Source organism: Hemiscyllium ocellatum, chromosome 24 (genome assembly GCF_020745735.1).
Source record: "Hemiscyllium ocellatum isolate sHemOce1 chromosome 24, sHemOce1.pat.X.cur, whole genome shotgun sequence".
In the NCBI taxonomy this organism is placed as follows: Eukaryota; Metazoa; Chordata; class Chondrichthyes; order Orectolobiformes; family Hemiscylliidae; genus Hemiscyllium; species Hemiscyllium ocellatum.
This window is the reverse complement of record NC_083424.1, coordinates 15,885,241-15,902,256: the sequence shown is the minus strand read 5'-3', so window position 1 is coordinate 15,902,256 and position 17,016 is coordinate 15,885,241. Positions and strand designations below refer to the sequence as shown.

General features: G+C 40.3%; 1 protein-coding gene across 1 annotated transcript; it reads right to left on the bottom strand.

Annotated features, from left to right (window-relative positions):
- Window positions 1-2,196: 2,196 nt before the first annotated feature.
- On the bottom strand, window positions 2,197-17,016 carry selplg (selectin P ligand). The gene is made up of 2 exons (XM_060843937.1): window positions 16,847-17,016; window positions 2,197-4,814 (listed from the first exon to the last, which is right to left on the bottom strand). The coding sequence occupies exon 2, from the start codon at window positions 4,800-4,802 to the stop codon at window positions 3,753-3,755; it is 1,050 nt and encodes a 349-aa protein (XP_060699920.1). The 5' UTR covers window positions 4,803-4,814; window positions 16,847-17,016; the 3' UTR covers window positions 2,197-3,752.

Here is a 17,016-nt window from a genome sequence, read left to right as displayed (position 1 = left end):
CCAGGGCTGCCTCAGAGCCTGTGTTCTTCATCAGACTCAAGTCTGGCAAGATCTGCTCAGATCACAAATGTGGAAATTTGGGGATGAAACCACCAGGAGAAATGAGGGAGAATTATTTTCTCTGCTTCATGTCAATGCGAAGATACTGGAGCAATCAGGATAGTTTTTACAGTATAGAAAAAAAAGTTCAATATTTGGAACTGTTTTGTTGGAGTAAATAGGCAGAAATGCTCTCCACTGACAAGTAGGCTCAAAGCTAAAATAATTGGCAGATGGACCCAAGGTGAGACAGGGCAAATTTTCTTGATGGAACAGCCTGTTGTGGTGTGGGCTGCTCGACTGGAAAAGGAGGTGGATGCAGTTTCTGTGGGAATATTCCAAACAGAATTGGATAAATATTTGAAGGGGAAATATCTTGCAGACCAATCAGGAAAGAGCAACCGAGGGGGACTAATGTGACAGACCTCTCAAAGAGCTGTCACAGGTACAGTGGGCAGAATGGCCACCTCTTGTGTTGACTGATTCTATGATTGACACCCACATTCCTGGAACATAAGCCACATCATCATATTCTCAACTAAACCAATTTATCGAAGTGATGACAAAATGGTAACCCAGGGCTGAAAATCCACCAAGAAGTAATTATAGAATCCCTACCAATGTAGAAGCAGGTCACTCAGCCCATCAAATCCACACCACCCCTCTAAAAACTCTCCCAGCCAGATACACCTTTTCCCCTAATCCTGTAACCCTGCATTTCCCATGGCCAATCTACCTAGCCTGCATACCTTTGGTCTGTGGGTGGAAACCCATGCAGACATGGAGAGAGTGTGCAAACTGCACACAGACAGTCATTTCTATTGTTGACTGGCTCATCATCATTTCCGTTTAACAACTTTGAGATTAAATTAAGAATAAAATATCAACTAATACAGGAAATGTTGTTGTGCAAATCTAACCACAAAACACAGGCAAACAGCTCTCACTTTGCATTTCAGGCACTTTTTTGTCACATATGTCCTAAAAGATATCAGAAAACATTGAAAAAGACACATCAAATCCACTTGTCATACAGACTGTGTATATTGCTCCTTCATATCAAGCCTTCTCCAGCCATTCACCAAGTGCAAAACACTGCACCTGAATCCCATTATCCCCAATAGCCATCAGGCTGAAACCTGTTTTACATGGAACATTCAGTCTGTTAGATCATCTCCACTCTTCACCTCTGCCAATCCTGGAGAAACTCAATGAGCTTACTGAGTCTTCCATCACAATTTGTACTGACTGTCCACTGCTCTGCCTATTGCTACACCATTATCACTCTCCTCACAAAGACTTAGTGTATTCTTTCCAACAGCCAGTTCCTTGTCCACATGGAGGTTCTCTCTTCAAACCCATTCCTTTCTCAATAGCAGCCTGTAGTGCGGAGCATTAATCATTGGTGCTTCACCCAGTGATTCAGTTCATCCAGCTCAGATTGAACAGAATCAAACCTCTCCCTTCCCTATTGGTCTTACTTTAAGTGATTGTGATTATTTTAAATATCCCCATGTAACATGTTTCAACATCTCTTAAGACTCAATGGTTGGTCAACATGAGTCAAGCTCTCTTGTTCCTCATTCCAAATATACTTGAGTAAAGCAAACATCTGCCAGTGTATTGTCAGAAATGAACATTTGTTGCTCATTGCCAGTTGTCTTTGAGAAGGTGGGGTGAGCTTCATTCTTGAATTGTCACAATCTATGTGCTGTCGTTAGACCAACAATGCTGTTTGGGAGGGAGTTCCAGGATTTGGACCCAGTGACAGTGAAAGAATGGTGACGTATTTCCAAGTTGGGATGCTTTGTGACTCGGAGAGGAATGTGCAGGTGGGAGGTGTTCACCGGCATCTGCTGCCCTTGTCCTTACGTGGATAAAGGTTCCGGGTTTGGAAGGTGCTGTCAGAAGAAAGGGGGAACAGGTAAAGTTAACATCAACCATGTTGGGGAGAGGAGACAGCATCGAAGTAATGAGTGTGACAATTCATTCATGCATTTTTCAAATGAGTTAAAGTGAACTATTAAAATGAGGCACAGCCTTGGGTTTGAGTACTATTTCCAAATTGCATTGGAATTAGGTCAACCAAATATACAAAATTACACAATAGCTTTTGACAAACAGAAACATCTTTAACAAGACAAACATGGGTGGAAGGTTAAATTTATTTAGAAATGGCTGAGGATTCCACTTTGTCCACTGTCATACAGTTTGCTGATAAAAAGCTAAAGGAAAATGTAACCTTTTAGTAGTTGGAATTTGTAAAATTACCAGAAGACTCTCTGCTGTGATGTCAGACGACCCAGTGCAATTCACACAAACCTTCGGTTTTAAACGTATTTTTCAGTGGAACAAAAAATGTGTTTGATCATCAGCCTCTTCCTCACCCAGCTAAGTATTATGGAAAAAGTGCAAAAAGCCCCACTTTGAAATTGTACACATCCAGCTACACAGACACTTCCTGGATGCTGCCACAGGCTCCTCTTATATCGAGGGAAATTCTCTTACTACTTATTTCTATATTTATCTTCTCAGTTAATCTGCACTGACGGGAGACCATTTGGTCTGTCTTATCCTGTGCTGGCTCTTTGAAAGAACTGTCTGATGCTGTACGTGCTCTTCCAATACTAATACAATGTTATCTCACTGAGCCTTCAAAGTCTGCTGGTGCCAATGTTAGAGGGCATTGATGGGCAGCATGGCACATTTAAGGCAACGCTCTTTAAAGATGGTTATTCTTGTGGAGAAGAAAGTAACTATTGCATTCCCTTCCTGATGGTCCTCAATAACCCCATCCAATCTAAAACTATTTATTCAGTCAGCTATAGAAGGAGGCCATTTGTTCCAATCCTTCATTAGTGCAATCCAAAACTAATTGTAATCCTTACTGTAGCCCTAGTCTCTGTATTTTACTTTGAGTAAAATATTCTTGCTGTCAATTAATTACTTCCTTTAACTACATCCTTTAGCAGAAGATAAACCAGCTGTTCCGTTCTCTGATTAGTTGTAAAGGCACTGGTCATTGATTGAAAATAAATACCAAGAGTAGAGTTCTTCTCTCTTCACCTTACAAAAAAGCCTTCTTAATTCTAGCCACAATGAAATTAGTGACAAAGTGTCATTTAGCAACACAACACTGAGTTATTAGGATGCTGTCCTGAGCCGTGGTGCTAAGAATGAACCGTGTGGATGACTGGATTGTATAATTTTGCACCAGAAACACATCAAGCGTTTGATGTTAGCTCTGAAGTTTGGCAGGTTCCTTCAGGTAGAGGTTAGGATCTAATTTCCAATTATATCGCTTTGTTTTTTTGACCTTAGAATCTTTCAGCATCCAACTAGCTCACCCTTCAAAGTGCAGCACACAAAGCAAGTCGACATTTCTATTTTAATAAGTGTATGTACAAAGTCTTAAAAATGTATTGTCTTCTGTGTAGCGACATAAGCACAACACTCTTTATAGGCATCAGTGGCTGGAGTCAGGACTCAGCTTATGGCAATAGCTTTACAGACAGTAGAGGAATCTCTGTAGATCTGAAGGGTTCAAATATGTGATGAAGAACAGTCCTCAATCATGGAACATCCTCAGAGACACTTGCTCATTAACCAAAGCAAGAGACTCAATTCACCAGCTTACAATTGATTCAAATGTTGTTACTTCAGCATTTAGAGACCAGGAGGAGAGGCTTGAGTCTGAAACTTAATGGAAAGGTCTAGTGTTCAGTCACAAAGCTATGGAGGGTAAGGTCATCGTCATCACTGTCACTATTCTGACCAATTGTGGTCTCTCTGAGATTTCGAAGCCGTTTTGCCTTCATTTGTCTCCGCAGTTTCCTTTCATCTTCAGGCAAAAGAGCAGAAATGCAGATCAACTCAGTGCCATTTGACCGGTTGACCCTATAGTTCTGTCTTTGACTTGAAAGCTTAGTACATAGGACTACAGTGCATATGACAAAGACAGTGCAGACCCCTGCTAGAATAGCAATAGCTATGAGGCACTGAGCAACAAGGCTAATTTTTTTACGTGTAACCTGAGCAATTGTAAGCCTGTTGTTACTTCTGGTGGTTGTCTTGATGATTTTGCTAACAAAAGGAATGGTTGGTTTCAAAGAGATTGATTCATTAGCTTTCTTTGTAGTTGTCACAACTGGAGAAGCTGTAGTCACCGGATAGGGGCTCATTGGTAGCTTCTTTGTAGAAGTCAAAGTGCTGGATGGCAGAGTCGTGGTTTTCACCTTGACGTCTGGATGGACATATCCACTCAGCTCTGAAGTGTTAGTGACTGTAGTTGAGGTCAATGTGACTTCAGACACCTCTGTTTCAGTTCCACCTATATCTGTTGTCCAATGCTCTGTTCCATTAGTGGGGGAAGAGTCCTGGTTGACATCAGTCACTGGTTCAGGATCCACAGAAGTGGACCATTTCATCAGCTGAGTGGTGGCTTCTTGAGAAGTCTTGAAATCTTGAGTGGAGAGAGACAGGGGCCCTGTTGTGGAATAAATGGAGGTACCTGTCGTTGGAGAACCAGTTGTTGAAGTGAGTTGAGCAGTTTCTTTGGGAAGGGGTGAACTTATTGAATTCAGATAGACAGGTGGGGGTGTTGCTGAGTTCTCAGTGAACGTCTGAGGATTCTGGGTGTGTCCATCAGAAACTGATTCTGTCAAATTATTTATCTCTAATGTTTCCCTTGTAGTCAGCTCCATCATAGCCAAACCAGCTACTGCAGCAAGAAGTACAGGAAGGCTACACCACATCAATGGCATATCTGCAAGAAGCTAAAAACATAAATATTTTTCAGTGTAGCAAAAGCAAATCTACAGTATTAGCATACAATGTTACTGGTTTGAACATAGTGTATTTGGAACAGATACCTGGTTCCTACTGCATTGACAATGGCCATGTTGTCATGCATTAATGTCACAGGTAACTGCCAGGATTCTAAAACAGAACATTACAAAATCTCATTACAGTTGGATTGTCTGAATTGTTTTTAAAGTCATTTAGACTGTCTGACAGGTTTGTGCATTAAAAGGAAAACAATTGACATAGTCATTATGATAGAAGTGGAGGCCATTTGACCCATCAAGTCCAGGCCAGGGAAAGAATGATGAAGTGCCTCTGAAATCGAAAGTTCAAATCAGCTCACAGAATTGCATCTAAGGTGCTGTTCAGACTTTAACCACAGACCCCCCCGAGTTCTAGCTCACACGGTCTTTGATTTACTTCCTCACACCTGGGTCTGCTTTCATCTTCCCAGGCAGAAGATGAGGAGTTCTTTCTCCAGGCGTCTGGTGGTGAGGGAGCGGCGGTGAAGGAGGCCCAGGACCTCCATGTCCTCGGCAGAGTGGGAGGGGGAGTTGAAATGTTGGGACACGGGGCGGTGTGGTTGATTGGTGCAGGTGTCCTGGAGATGTTCCCCAAAGCACTCTGCTAGGAGGCGCCCAGTCTCCCCAATGTAGAGGAGACCACATCGGGAACAACAGATACAATAAATGATATTAGTGGAGGTGCAGGTAAAACTTTGATGGTTGTGGAAGGCTCCTTTAGGGCCTTGGATGGAGGTGAGGAAGGTGGTGTGGGTGCAGGTTTTGCAATTCCAGCGGTGGCGGGGGAAGGTGCCAGGATGGGAGGGTGGGTTGTAGGGGGGCGTGGGCCTGACCAGGTAGTCACGGAGGAACGGTCTTTGCGGAAGGCGGAAAGGGGTGGGTAGGGAAATATATCCCTGGTGGTGGGGTCCGTTTGGAGGTGGCGAAAATGTCGGCGGAGGATTTGGTTTATGCGAAGGTTGGTAGGGTGGAAGGTGAGCACCATGGGCGTTCTGTCATTGTTACAGTTGGAGGGGTGGGGTTCTGTCCTTGTTACGGTTGGAGGGGTGGGGTTCTGTCCTTGTTACAGTTAGAGGGGTGGGGTTTTACTGCTCCTCAGATGCTGCCTGAATTGCTGTGAGGAACGATCCCTTAAACTCTACTTGCAAGGTCCTTCCTTACAGTTTGTTTCTGAATTCCATTTTCCCTCAAAAAGAGTTATAATGGTCTCACCTTCTTACTTCAAACTGTCTAATGTGTAAATTTGTGTCTGTTAGTGCTTGTTTAGTTTATAATAGTTTAGATGTTTGTCTTGATCGTTTATTTGAATCTATTTCACAACCATTTTGCACTTATATATTGTGATATCCATCCTGAAGATGTATTAAACCTCCCTGCTAGAAAGATTTAACCAATTTATTTTTAATGTGCTAATGTCACACAGGGGGAGGTGGAGCTGTGGAATACTTACATTAGGAAACCTGAAAGTCTCCCCTTTTCCAAAAGTAATGAGCACAACTTCCTTAATATTTCCTCATATGAGGGTAAGCAGAAGTAGGCCTGTTGGCCCATCAAGTATGCTATCCCATTCTATGAGATCCTGGTCGATTGAATCACTCTCTCTTGCCTTTCCCTTAACTGGTTAAAAATCTATCTCAGCCTTAAACATACTTCATGACCCAGGTTTGACAGCCCTCTGAGGTAAAGGATTCCACAGATTCACTACCCTCAGAGAAGAGATTCCTGCACACCTAAAGAGGTCTTGATCAATTGGGTTATTGGGCAGAGGAGTGGCAGTTTAATGTAAAAGCAACAAGGGCAAGACATATACAATTAATGATAGGGCCCTGTGTAGTGCTGTAAAAGAGAGGGTATGCTTACAGAATTCTTTGAAATTTACATCACATGTAGATAGAGTGGTTAATGAGGTGTTTATTACGCTTGTCTTCATTGTTCAGACCTTAAAGTTTAGGAGCTGGGACTTCATTTTGAGCTTGTACAGGATGTTAGTGAGACCTCTTCTGGAGCACTGCGCAGTTCTGGGCTCCCTGCTATAGGAACAATATAATTAAATTGCAGAGGGTTCAGGAAAGATTTACCAGGATGTTGATGGGAATGGAGGATTTGAGTTATAAAAATAGGTTCAGACTTTTTTCACTGCAGGGTAGGAGGTTGAGGGGTGAACTTATTAGTGGTTTATAAAATCATGAGAAGCACAGATAAGGTGAATAGTGAAGGGTCTTTTCTCTAGGGGGCATATTTTTAAGATGAGAAGAGGAAGCTTTTAAAAAAAAGGACATGAGGGGAAACTTTTTTCCACAAAGAGTGTGGAATGTACTGCCTGAAGAAGTGGTGGATGCAGATACAGTTATGATTTGGGTATTTGGGTAAGTACATGACTAGAAAAAGATTTGGAGTGATAAGGATCAAATGCAGACAAGTGGGATGAGTTTGGTTTAAAACCATGGTTGGCATGGGTTAGTTGGACTGAAGGATCTGTTTCCATGCAGTATGATTCTATGACTGTGTAAATGGGTGACCCCCTACTCTAAGATTGTTCTCTCTGGTCCGAGACTGTCAGACAACGGGAAACAACCTTTCTGCATCTACTCTATCAAGCCCCCGAGAATCTTATGTTTCAATAAAGTTGGCTCTCATTCTTTTAAATTCCGGTGAGCACAAGCCCATTCTACACAATTGTGCCTCATCAGAAATTTTTTCCAAAGCATCATCAGCCTAATGAACCTTCTCTGAACTACCTCCAATACCAATAAATCTTTCCTTAGATATGGGTCCCAAAAACTGTTCACAGTATTCGAGGTATTGTTTAATGAGTGTCTTGTATAGCTTTAGCAAGACTTCCATATTGTTATACTCCAAACCCTTTGAAATAAAGCCTAATATTCCATTTGTCTTCCCATCTTCTGACTGAAGTTGGCTTTTTGTGATTCCACACATTAGGAGTTCCCAATCCTTCTGTCTGGAGCTGCCTGTCATCTTTCTCATTTGAATATTATTCAGCTCCTTTGTTCTCCTGGCAAAGTGCAAAACCTCACACTTCCCACATTATATTCCAACTGTCAAGTTTTTGCCATTAACTTAAACTGTCTCTATCCATCTGTAGACTATTTGTGTCATCCTCACAACTTGCCTTTCACCTGTTTTTGTGTTATTTGCAAACCTGGTGGTTGTACATGCACTTCCCTCATCCAAGTCATGAAAATATATTATAAACAATTGAGATCCCAGCACTGATCCCTGTGGCACTCCACTAGCTACAGGTTGTCATCCTAAAAATGTCCCTTTATCCCAATTCTCTGAGTTCTATTAGTTACCTAAATCTCTGCCAATGCTAATATGCTGCCTCCAACACCATGAACTCTTGTCTTATTAAGTAGCATAGCAAGCACAGGTTGTTCTGCTATAACACACATTTTGTCAATGCAAATTTGCTATAACACAATTAATAAATTCAGGACGAGATTAGACTAGATTCCCTACAGTGTGGAAACAGACCCTTCAGTTCAACAAGTCCATACCAACCCTCCGAAAAGTAACCCACCCAGATCCATTTCCCTCTGAATGATGCACCTAACACTACAGGCAATTTAGCACGGCCAATTCACTTGAACTGCACATCTTTGGACTGTGGTAGGAAACCGGAGCACCCGGAAGAAACCCACGCAGACATGAGGAGAATGTGCAAACTCCACACAGACAGTCGCCTGAGGCTGAAATCAAACCTGGGTCTCTGGCGCAGTGAGGCAACAGTGCTAACCACTGACTGGATGCTATTTCTAAAGTGTGAACTTTTAAAACCTGTGTTTGCTGAAACGTGATTACTTCACGAATACTTTAAACACTGTTTCGAAAGCACAATTTTTCTATAACGCAAAGTTGTAACCATCGCGTTATAGAAGTACTGACTATAGTGCCTTATGGAAAACCTTTCGGAAATCCAAATATGTTACATCAAATGGTTCTCCTTCCATCTATCCTCCTTTAAATTTGCTCAAAGAACTATAATCAATTTGTCAGGCATGATTTCCTCTGTATGAAGTCAAACTGACTCTGCTTTCTAAATACTCTGCTATTACATTTTCATTAAGGCACGTGTTAAGCTAACCAGGTTTTTGTAACTTTTTTGTTTATTTTCCACTTTCAATAAGAGAGTTACATTGACAGTTTTCCAATCATCTGGGGCTTATCTAGAATCTGAGGATTCTTGGATGATTTATTACCAGTACATCTACTATCTCTATTGGTGCTTCCTTTAATACCCTAGGTTGCATCCCATGAAGTCCAAGGGCCTTGTTAGCCTTTAACTTCCCTCGTACTTTTTCCTCTAGTGACAGTTATAGTATTTACTTCCATGGTCCTTTAGCCTCTTGATTATTTAACAATTTTGGAATGGTGTTTATCTCTTCTGTTGTGAATACTGATGTAAAGTATTTATTTATTTCCTCTGTCATTTTCTGGTTTCCCTTTATTATTTCCCCAGCCTCATTGCTTAAGAGGCCAATGTTCACTTTTTACATCTTCCCTCAACTTTCACATATTGAAAGAAGGCTTACTGTCCAATTTGAGATTACTTGCTAGTTTACTCTCAAAGTTTACTTTGTCTCTTTATTTTGTTTTGATTAACTTTTGTTATCGCTTTAAACTTTTCCAATCCTCTGGCTTATTATTAATCTTTGTCACATTGTGTATACTTTTTCAATTTTATGCTTTCCTTAACTTCCTTGGTTATGAGTCTCAAACTATTTTCTTAAACATTTACCATTGTTCAACTGACTTTTTGCTAAACTTTTTTCCCAGTTCATTCCAGTTAACTCTAACCTTATTCCTTACTGCGACCATGCTATGGCTTTAAGAGGTGTACTTCGTCCTGGTTTCTTTTAAGAGAGAGATTAAATGAGAGGTGTCAAGCATTCTAGAGTAATGTAAACTATCTGTGTAGCCTTGGGATTTTTAAAAAGTTAAAACAATAGACGTAGCCTGGATGGGTGTGACCAGCTCGCAGACCAAGATTTCTAGTTTTTAAAAAATTTTGAGACAGAGCAGAAGCTGCAGGATTCTTGAAGAAGTAGAAGCCTTTCCCCCACCCCCACGCCCCTCTCAGTTAGAATAGAGTTTCTTTTCCCACTGCGGGCCTTGCACGTGAGAAACTCTGTTTTCTGAATTTGCCTTTTTGCCAAGGAGTGTTGTTTATGGGATGTTTCTATATTGGAATAGTTAATTAGTAATAGTTACTGTATCTATTCTTGTAAGTTTTTCCAATCAAGCTAATTTATTCTAAGTTCTGCTTTCTTTTGAGGTATTTTAACTGTTGAGTTTGCATAAATCGTGTTTTGCTTAACATCAAGTAGTTTGACCTGTCAAATTGCATCTGAACACAGCACTTCACATTTACCTTTGAAATAAGAAAAAGGGTCTAGGTTATCGTCTTAATATTTTTTAAGGGGGGACTGGTCTGGTCTAGTCAATAACACCTTTATTCATGACATTTAATTTCCAGTCATTTCTGACTCAAGCTTCTCACTCTCAAACTGAATACTAAACTTTATCGTGTTATGATGTCTGTTTCCTAGGGGATCTTGAACTCTGAGATCTTATATTGAAACTACCTCATTACACATTACTAAATCTAAAATAGTCTGTCTCATGTTGAATCCACAAAATGTTATTCTTGGGAATTGTCTTGAATACATGCTATGGATTCTTCCTCATGGTTCCCTCTTCCTATTTGATTTTCCCAATCTACATGAACACTATAGTCACTTATATTAATGCATTGCCTTTTAACATCCCCTCATTATCTCCTGATTTATTCTCTATTCTATGTATGGCTACTGTTAGGGACTGTGCCCACCTGTTATATTCATACCTCATGTTAAATGTCAGATCTGGTTGCTTAATTCTATAGCTTCTCAAGCCAATGTAATGAGGTGAGAGCCATAGTATTAATGCAACATGGACTGATAGGAAGAATAGTGCTCAAGGAATGTTGTCAATACTTTCACTGCACTTATTACACAGCTAATGTTGGAAAATCAGGAGGTGTCTAGAATAGGATAGAATCAGTCTCATGTCTGTCGTCTGCAAGGTGTTAGAAAGGATTCTGAGGGATAGGATTTATGACCAGCTGGAAGAGCATGGCTTGATTAAAGGGAGTCAGCACGGCTTTGTGAGGGGCAGGTCATGCCTCACTAATCTTATTGATTTCTTTGAGAATGTTACTAGACAAGTTGATGAGGGCCAAGCGGTGGATGTGGTGTATATGGACTTCAACAAGGCATTTGATAAGGTTCCTCATGGTAGGCTCGTTCAGAAGGTCAGGAGGAATGGGATACAGGGAAACTTAGTTGTCTGGATACAGAATTGGCTGGTTGACAGAAGACAGCGAGTGGTAGTGGAAGGAAAATATTCTGCCTGGAAGTCAGTGGTGAATGGTGTTCCACAGAGCTCGGTTCTTGGGCCTCTACTCTTTATAATTTTTATTAATGACTTGGATGAGGAGATTTAAGGATGGGTTAGTAAGTTTGCAAACGACACAAAAGGTTGGAGGTGTCGTTGACAGTGTAGAGGGCTGTTGAAGGTTGTAGCAGGACATTGACAGGATGCAGAGATGGGCTGAGAGGTGGCAGATGGAGTTCATCCTGGATAAATGCGAAGTGATGCATGTTGGAAGGTTGAACTTGAAAGTTGAGTACAGGATTAAAGACAGGATTCTTGGCAGTGTGGAGGAACAGCGGGATCTTGGTGTGCAGGTACATAGATTGCTTAAAATTGCCACCCAAGTGGACAGGGTTGTTGAGACTGTACGGTGTTTTGGCTTTCATTAACAGGGGGATTGAGTTTAAGAGTAGTGAGATCTTGTTGTAGCTCTATAAAACTTTGATTAGACCACACTTGGAATACTGTGTCCAGTTCTGGTCACCCTATTATAGGAAAGATATGGATGCTTTGGAGAGGGTTCAGAGGAAGTTTACCAGGATGCTGGCTGGAATAGAGGGCTTATCTTACGAAGAGAGGTTGACTGAGCTTGGACTTTTTTCATTGGAAAAAAAGAAGAAAGGCTACCTCATTGAGGTGTACAAGATAACGAGAGGCAAAGAGAGAATTGATAGCCAGAGACTTTTTCCCAAGGCAGAAATTGTTAACACGAGGGGTCATAGCTTTAAGCTGTTTGGTAGAAAGTATAGAGGGAATACCAGAGGCAGGTTCTTTACGCAGAGTTGTGGGAGCATGGAGTGCGTTGCCAGCAGCAGTTGTGGAAGCAAGGTCATTAGAGACATTTAAGAGACTGTTGGACATGCATATGGTCACAGAAATTTGAGGGTTTGTACATTAGGTTTACCTTACATGAAGGGCCTGTTCTGTGCTGTACTGTTCTAAGTTCTAATCCTACAGTGTGGAGATAGGCCATTTGCCCAACAAGTCCACACAGATCATCTGAAGAGTAACTCACCCAGAACTGTATCAGACATTTACCCTGACTAATGCACCTAACCTACACATGCATGAACACTCTGGACGATTTAGCATGGCCAATTCACCTCACCTGTCTTTGGATTGTGAGAGGAAACCAGAGCACCCGAAGGAAACCCTTGCAGACACAGGGAGAATATGCAAACTCCACACAGTCACCTGAAATTGGAATTGAACCCAGCTCCCAGGCACAGAGGGGCAGCGGTGCTAACCACTGAGCCACCACGTCTGACACAAAGCAGCCAAAATTGCAAGAGTAAAGATGAAAATATTGATATTTGTGGTGTTACATTTTTCTGAATATTTTTTAGGGTTATTTGCTTAATTGTGTTGAGAGTGAGGGGAACAAAGTATTCAATGACTGTATTTTTTGCTTTTATCTTCCAATAATGTACATTATTATTTTTGTTATTATCATTTTAGTGATTTCCATTGATTTTGTGCATTATATACAAACGGGGCAGGAACAAATGGGAGAGACTGGACTCCTTTCACTGGAAACTACTGATACTTTACAGGCAGAATGGCTTCTATCTGTACCGCAATGACACAGAAACCGTATCTCCACTGTATTAGCTATCAGACACAAATATCTGGAAGGAAGAACAACTACATGCATAGTAATTTGAAAATCAAACCAAAACATCTTGCTCAGATAATCTCCTTTCAAAACCATTGGTTCGAGAAGAGTCAAAGCATCTCTGTATAGATCTACAATATACCATCAAATCTTTTGTTGTGAGACAGAGGAGAACCTTTTCATTTAGACCCTTGCTCAGAGTTGCAGCCCAAGAAACAACTCTCCTTTTGATCCTTTAAGTCAAATGTGAAGTGAAATGCAGGAAGAAATGGACCTATAGAAAGCGTTTACACAATAAACAAACTCATATGAGGCTGATGTCATGGTTCTCTGACACCGTTTCTTTGGGTTTTGGCACGTTTTACTGAAGACTTGGTGTGCAACTGGTGCTGTGGGCATGGGCCTTATAACTTGATGTGTTAATGCACCTCTGTCCTTTATGAAAGGGGTTCACGTTTTCAACACAGTGTCGATGCAATCATTCAAACTATTTAAAGGGCTTGTTTTTGACAAATTTGAATTGTTTGGAAAATTTGAGCAGGAGGTTAAGGTTATTTAGAACTATGATATTTGTTTTTATGCACAGATTGTGCAATTTAAGAACTGCCAGAAATGAGGTGATGTTATTTGATGCAACATTTTCACTTTTCCAACACAGGCTCTAAGTGTAGTTTGAATGGCTTTAATGGCATCTGAGCTCCAACTTTATTTTGCAGGTAGTTCCATATGCTCCTACCAATGACGAAAGCATACTTTTTTCTGAATTTATGTCCCTTTTGGTCCAGTTTGAAATGCATCCTACATTTAAGTTTGATCTTTGTCACTGCGGTCCTGAATTACTCCCTATTTACCCAAAAAAGCTGAAGTTTCCTTTATCTTCCTAACAGCTCATTCCATTTAGATGCTGATCAATTTCTGGTATTATTCTCTCCAACATCAATGTTAAAGACAGACAGGCTGCTACCACTAGAAGATTTAGATTTTACTGGGACTTTATTGCAAGACTTTCTGTTCACTCAACTCAAACCGCAAGAGACCCAGGGGAAGGGTCTCACAATAAGGGACATCTTTCTTCCCTTTCCAAACACCTTCTCTAAAAATCACTAATGTTTGCTCTTTGAATTTTTCAAAACAGTTTTTGTCATCATTTCATTTTACTTCCATTTGTTTTCAAACACGTTTGTTATTTTTGGTGACTTCCTCTCAACATCAGCTTGCATTTATTTCAGCACCTTTAATGTGGAACATCATGTCAAAGTGATCCACAGCAGCACTGTAGGTTAAATTAGTGTCACTTGAAAGACATAGATGGTGTGATAGGATGACCTAACTTTTGCCAATGAGATTGTGTTAAAGGAGGACATGATAACTGGACGATAAGAGATATAAAATTGAAATTCCAGAGCACCCGCTGTGTGGCTTTAGTGGGTAACACTAATGCCTTTAAATAATGAGATTTTGGATTTGATTTCTGCTCCAGAGGTTGAGTGTAAAAATCAAAGCTAGCATTTTGAGATAGTGTTTTGAATGAAACGTTAAACTGAGGCTCCAAGTGGCTGAACGGTTGGGTACGATCGGACATTATAAAAGATGAGTGGCAGGGAATTATTCATGTTAATCAAGATCACATATAGAGTTTAACCAGATGCTTCTGCCACAACATTTTTGCCTCTTGAGCTGTTTTTAACCATTCCACTAGCCAAGCCTTTACATATTATTCATCTTGCTCAGATATTTATACTTTGACATACAAGATATCTTCTGTGGTTGATTCTACTTGAAACCCATTTGTCAGTTATGAATATTATAAATGCTGTGTAAAACCAAAAAAAAAACTGACTTCTGGTTTTCCGTCAACCTGTGACATTTGTCCTTCCTGGTTACACCCCATATGTTTTAATCATTTAGCAACTTATTATTTCCTCCTTTAGCCAAAGTCACAATGTGAAATCTGTTAATAGAAGGCTGTTTCTGAAAGACATCTTCCATTGATAGCACCTTTAAGTTCACCTGTTGCAGATGCAAAAGGATTCCTTATTGGGTCATCATTTGCTTTCATGAATAGCCTCTGAAAGCTATATTTGACTTTCTATGCTCAACAAGTGAATGTAAATAATTAAAACTTGACATTCCAACCTGGGCTGTCAGTATAGCCAGATAATCATTTTGCACCATATGCTATTCTAAGTGACAGATTTAAAGTTACTTGTTTAATTATAGTAGTCCCACTTCATATTCAATTCCATTGGCCTGAAATGAAGGTGGAGCTCTTTTGAAGTACTAGTGTGCTAAGAATATTCTTGCAGTGTTGTGCTGAATCTCATGACTTGTGCAAGAGCTGGTTTGTCCAAACCCAGAGGCAACCATGACAAGAGCAGCTGTCCAGAGGTTATGTGAATCTGACCCTGGTATGTGAGTACCATGATGGCCTAGGCTTTAATGCTTCATTATTAACTCTGCACCAAAAGGAGAAACTTCCCAGCAACTGGCACTGTCTGGGAGGAAGGGCCTATAAGCTTCACTGCTACTACTTAGAATGGATCAATGCAGAATGCTGAAAAGCTGTTAGAGCGGCTGTCAAAACTATGTAAAAGATTATGTGATAGGTCTAACTATGAACAGGTACAAGCAAATGGACCTTTTCCATGGTGTGCTTTAATAAATAGCTTTCCTGTGTCAATATGTTGAGAAAAAGAACAATTTTTATTTTGTTAAGTACTACACACGGGTTGCACAAAATGATTCATGAGAAAACCCTGTGCCCACATAAGGTGCTCTGGAAAGTTAATTTGTCTGAACTCGGTTTTCAAATGCTGATAGATCTGCTAGCCTAGGCTAACAGATCAGTGCTATTTTGACGTTGATTAATGAAATTTCAGGATCCACTTAAGTAATAATTAGAAAATAATATACATAAGGTCACCTTCATGACTGCACCTGACCTGGTTAATGTGTAGATTATTGTTTCAGGTGCATTGCAACGAGAGTCTTGAAAAGGTTCTACTCCCAATCAAGGACAGTTAGACACACAGACCAAAGGTGGCCAATTAGAGCTAAATTGAAAGCAGGTTTATATGGTAGGCCCATGGCCATCACACAGTATGCTTACAACTAGCAACTAATAGAGACTTTGAATCAGTCTGGGCACTATAAGCATCCAAAACACACCTGGCTGTGATATTTAGACAAATCTATTATTAAGGGGGCTTTATTTTATGTACTTGGAAACCTCTCAAATTATTTCTAAGAACAGAAATATAACATCATGTCACATATGTGAAGCCACTGTGCTGAAAGTAACATTATGATCCATGTCAATCCCTAAATGCAAAACAACATTCCTTTAGATGGGTTGAAGGAGAGGGGTTTGTTCACTAGCTCCCATTGTATGTTCACAGCATCACCCACACTGTGGGAATCAGAAGCAAAAACGTAAGTTGAGATGTGAATGGAAAAGGATTAAGTCATTAAACTCTACTTTAGAATCAAGTTCTCATTTATGTAAAAATTACCAGATTGATATGGAACAAATACTTGTGCTGACTGATTGCAAAGTGGTTTCCTCTAAGCATCTGTTGGCTCTTATCTCTCTCTGACTGTCTATTTGCAATCTGTCTAAAAGTGCCATGAGTGAGGGAAGGGGAAGAAGGGGAAGCAAGAAAGTGCATTACATAAAAATGCAAATCGAAGAGATGTTCTTCAAAGTTAAGAATGCAAGGTTTTCTTTTAATTCTTTCCTAAGTGAATCGATGAATTATCACCCATGTGCCAAGGGTTAGCTGTTTAAATTTGAGTTGGTGCGTTCAATGGTGAAAACATAAGTTTGTGTGACACACCAAATCTGTGTATAGTTTGAAAACTCTCGCCACAATATTTCTGAAGGAGCATTTTAGCAAGTTCAAACATTAAAATTAATAATACTAGAACTTACTGTGCCTTGGTAGAGAAGGCGATAACCAGAACGTCTCCGCGATAAGAATTCAGATATGAACAACACGTGTATTCCAGCCTGTCTTCAATAGCTCCAGTTGATAATTTGGGATTATTCAAAATAAATTTATTTAATTGAAAGCATTTGAAACTAAATGTGACCACGAGAAG

Excerpts from the sequence above, each read along its gene's own strand:
- selplg (XM_060843937.1), bottom strand. The coding sequence starts at position 4,802 with ATGCCATTGATGTGGTGTAGCCTTCCTGTACTTCTTGCTGCAGTAGCT.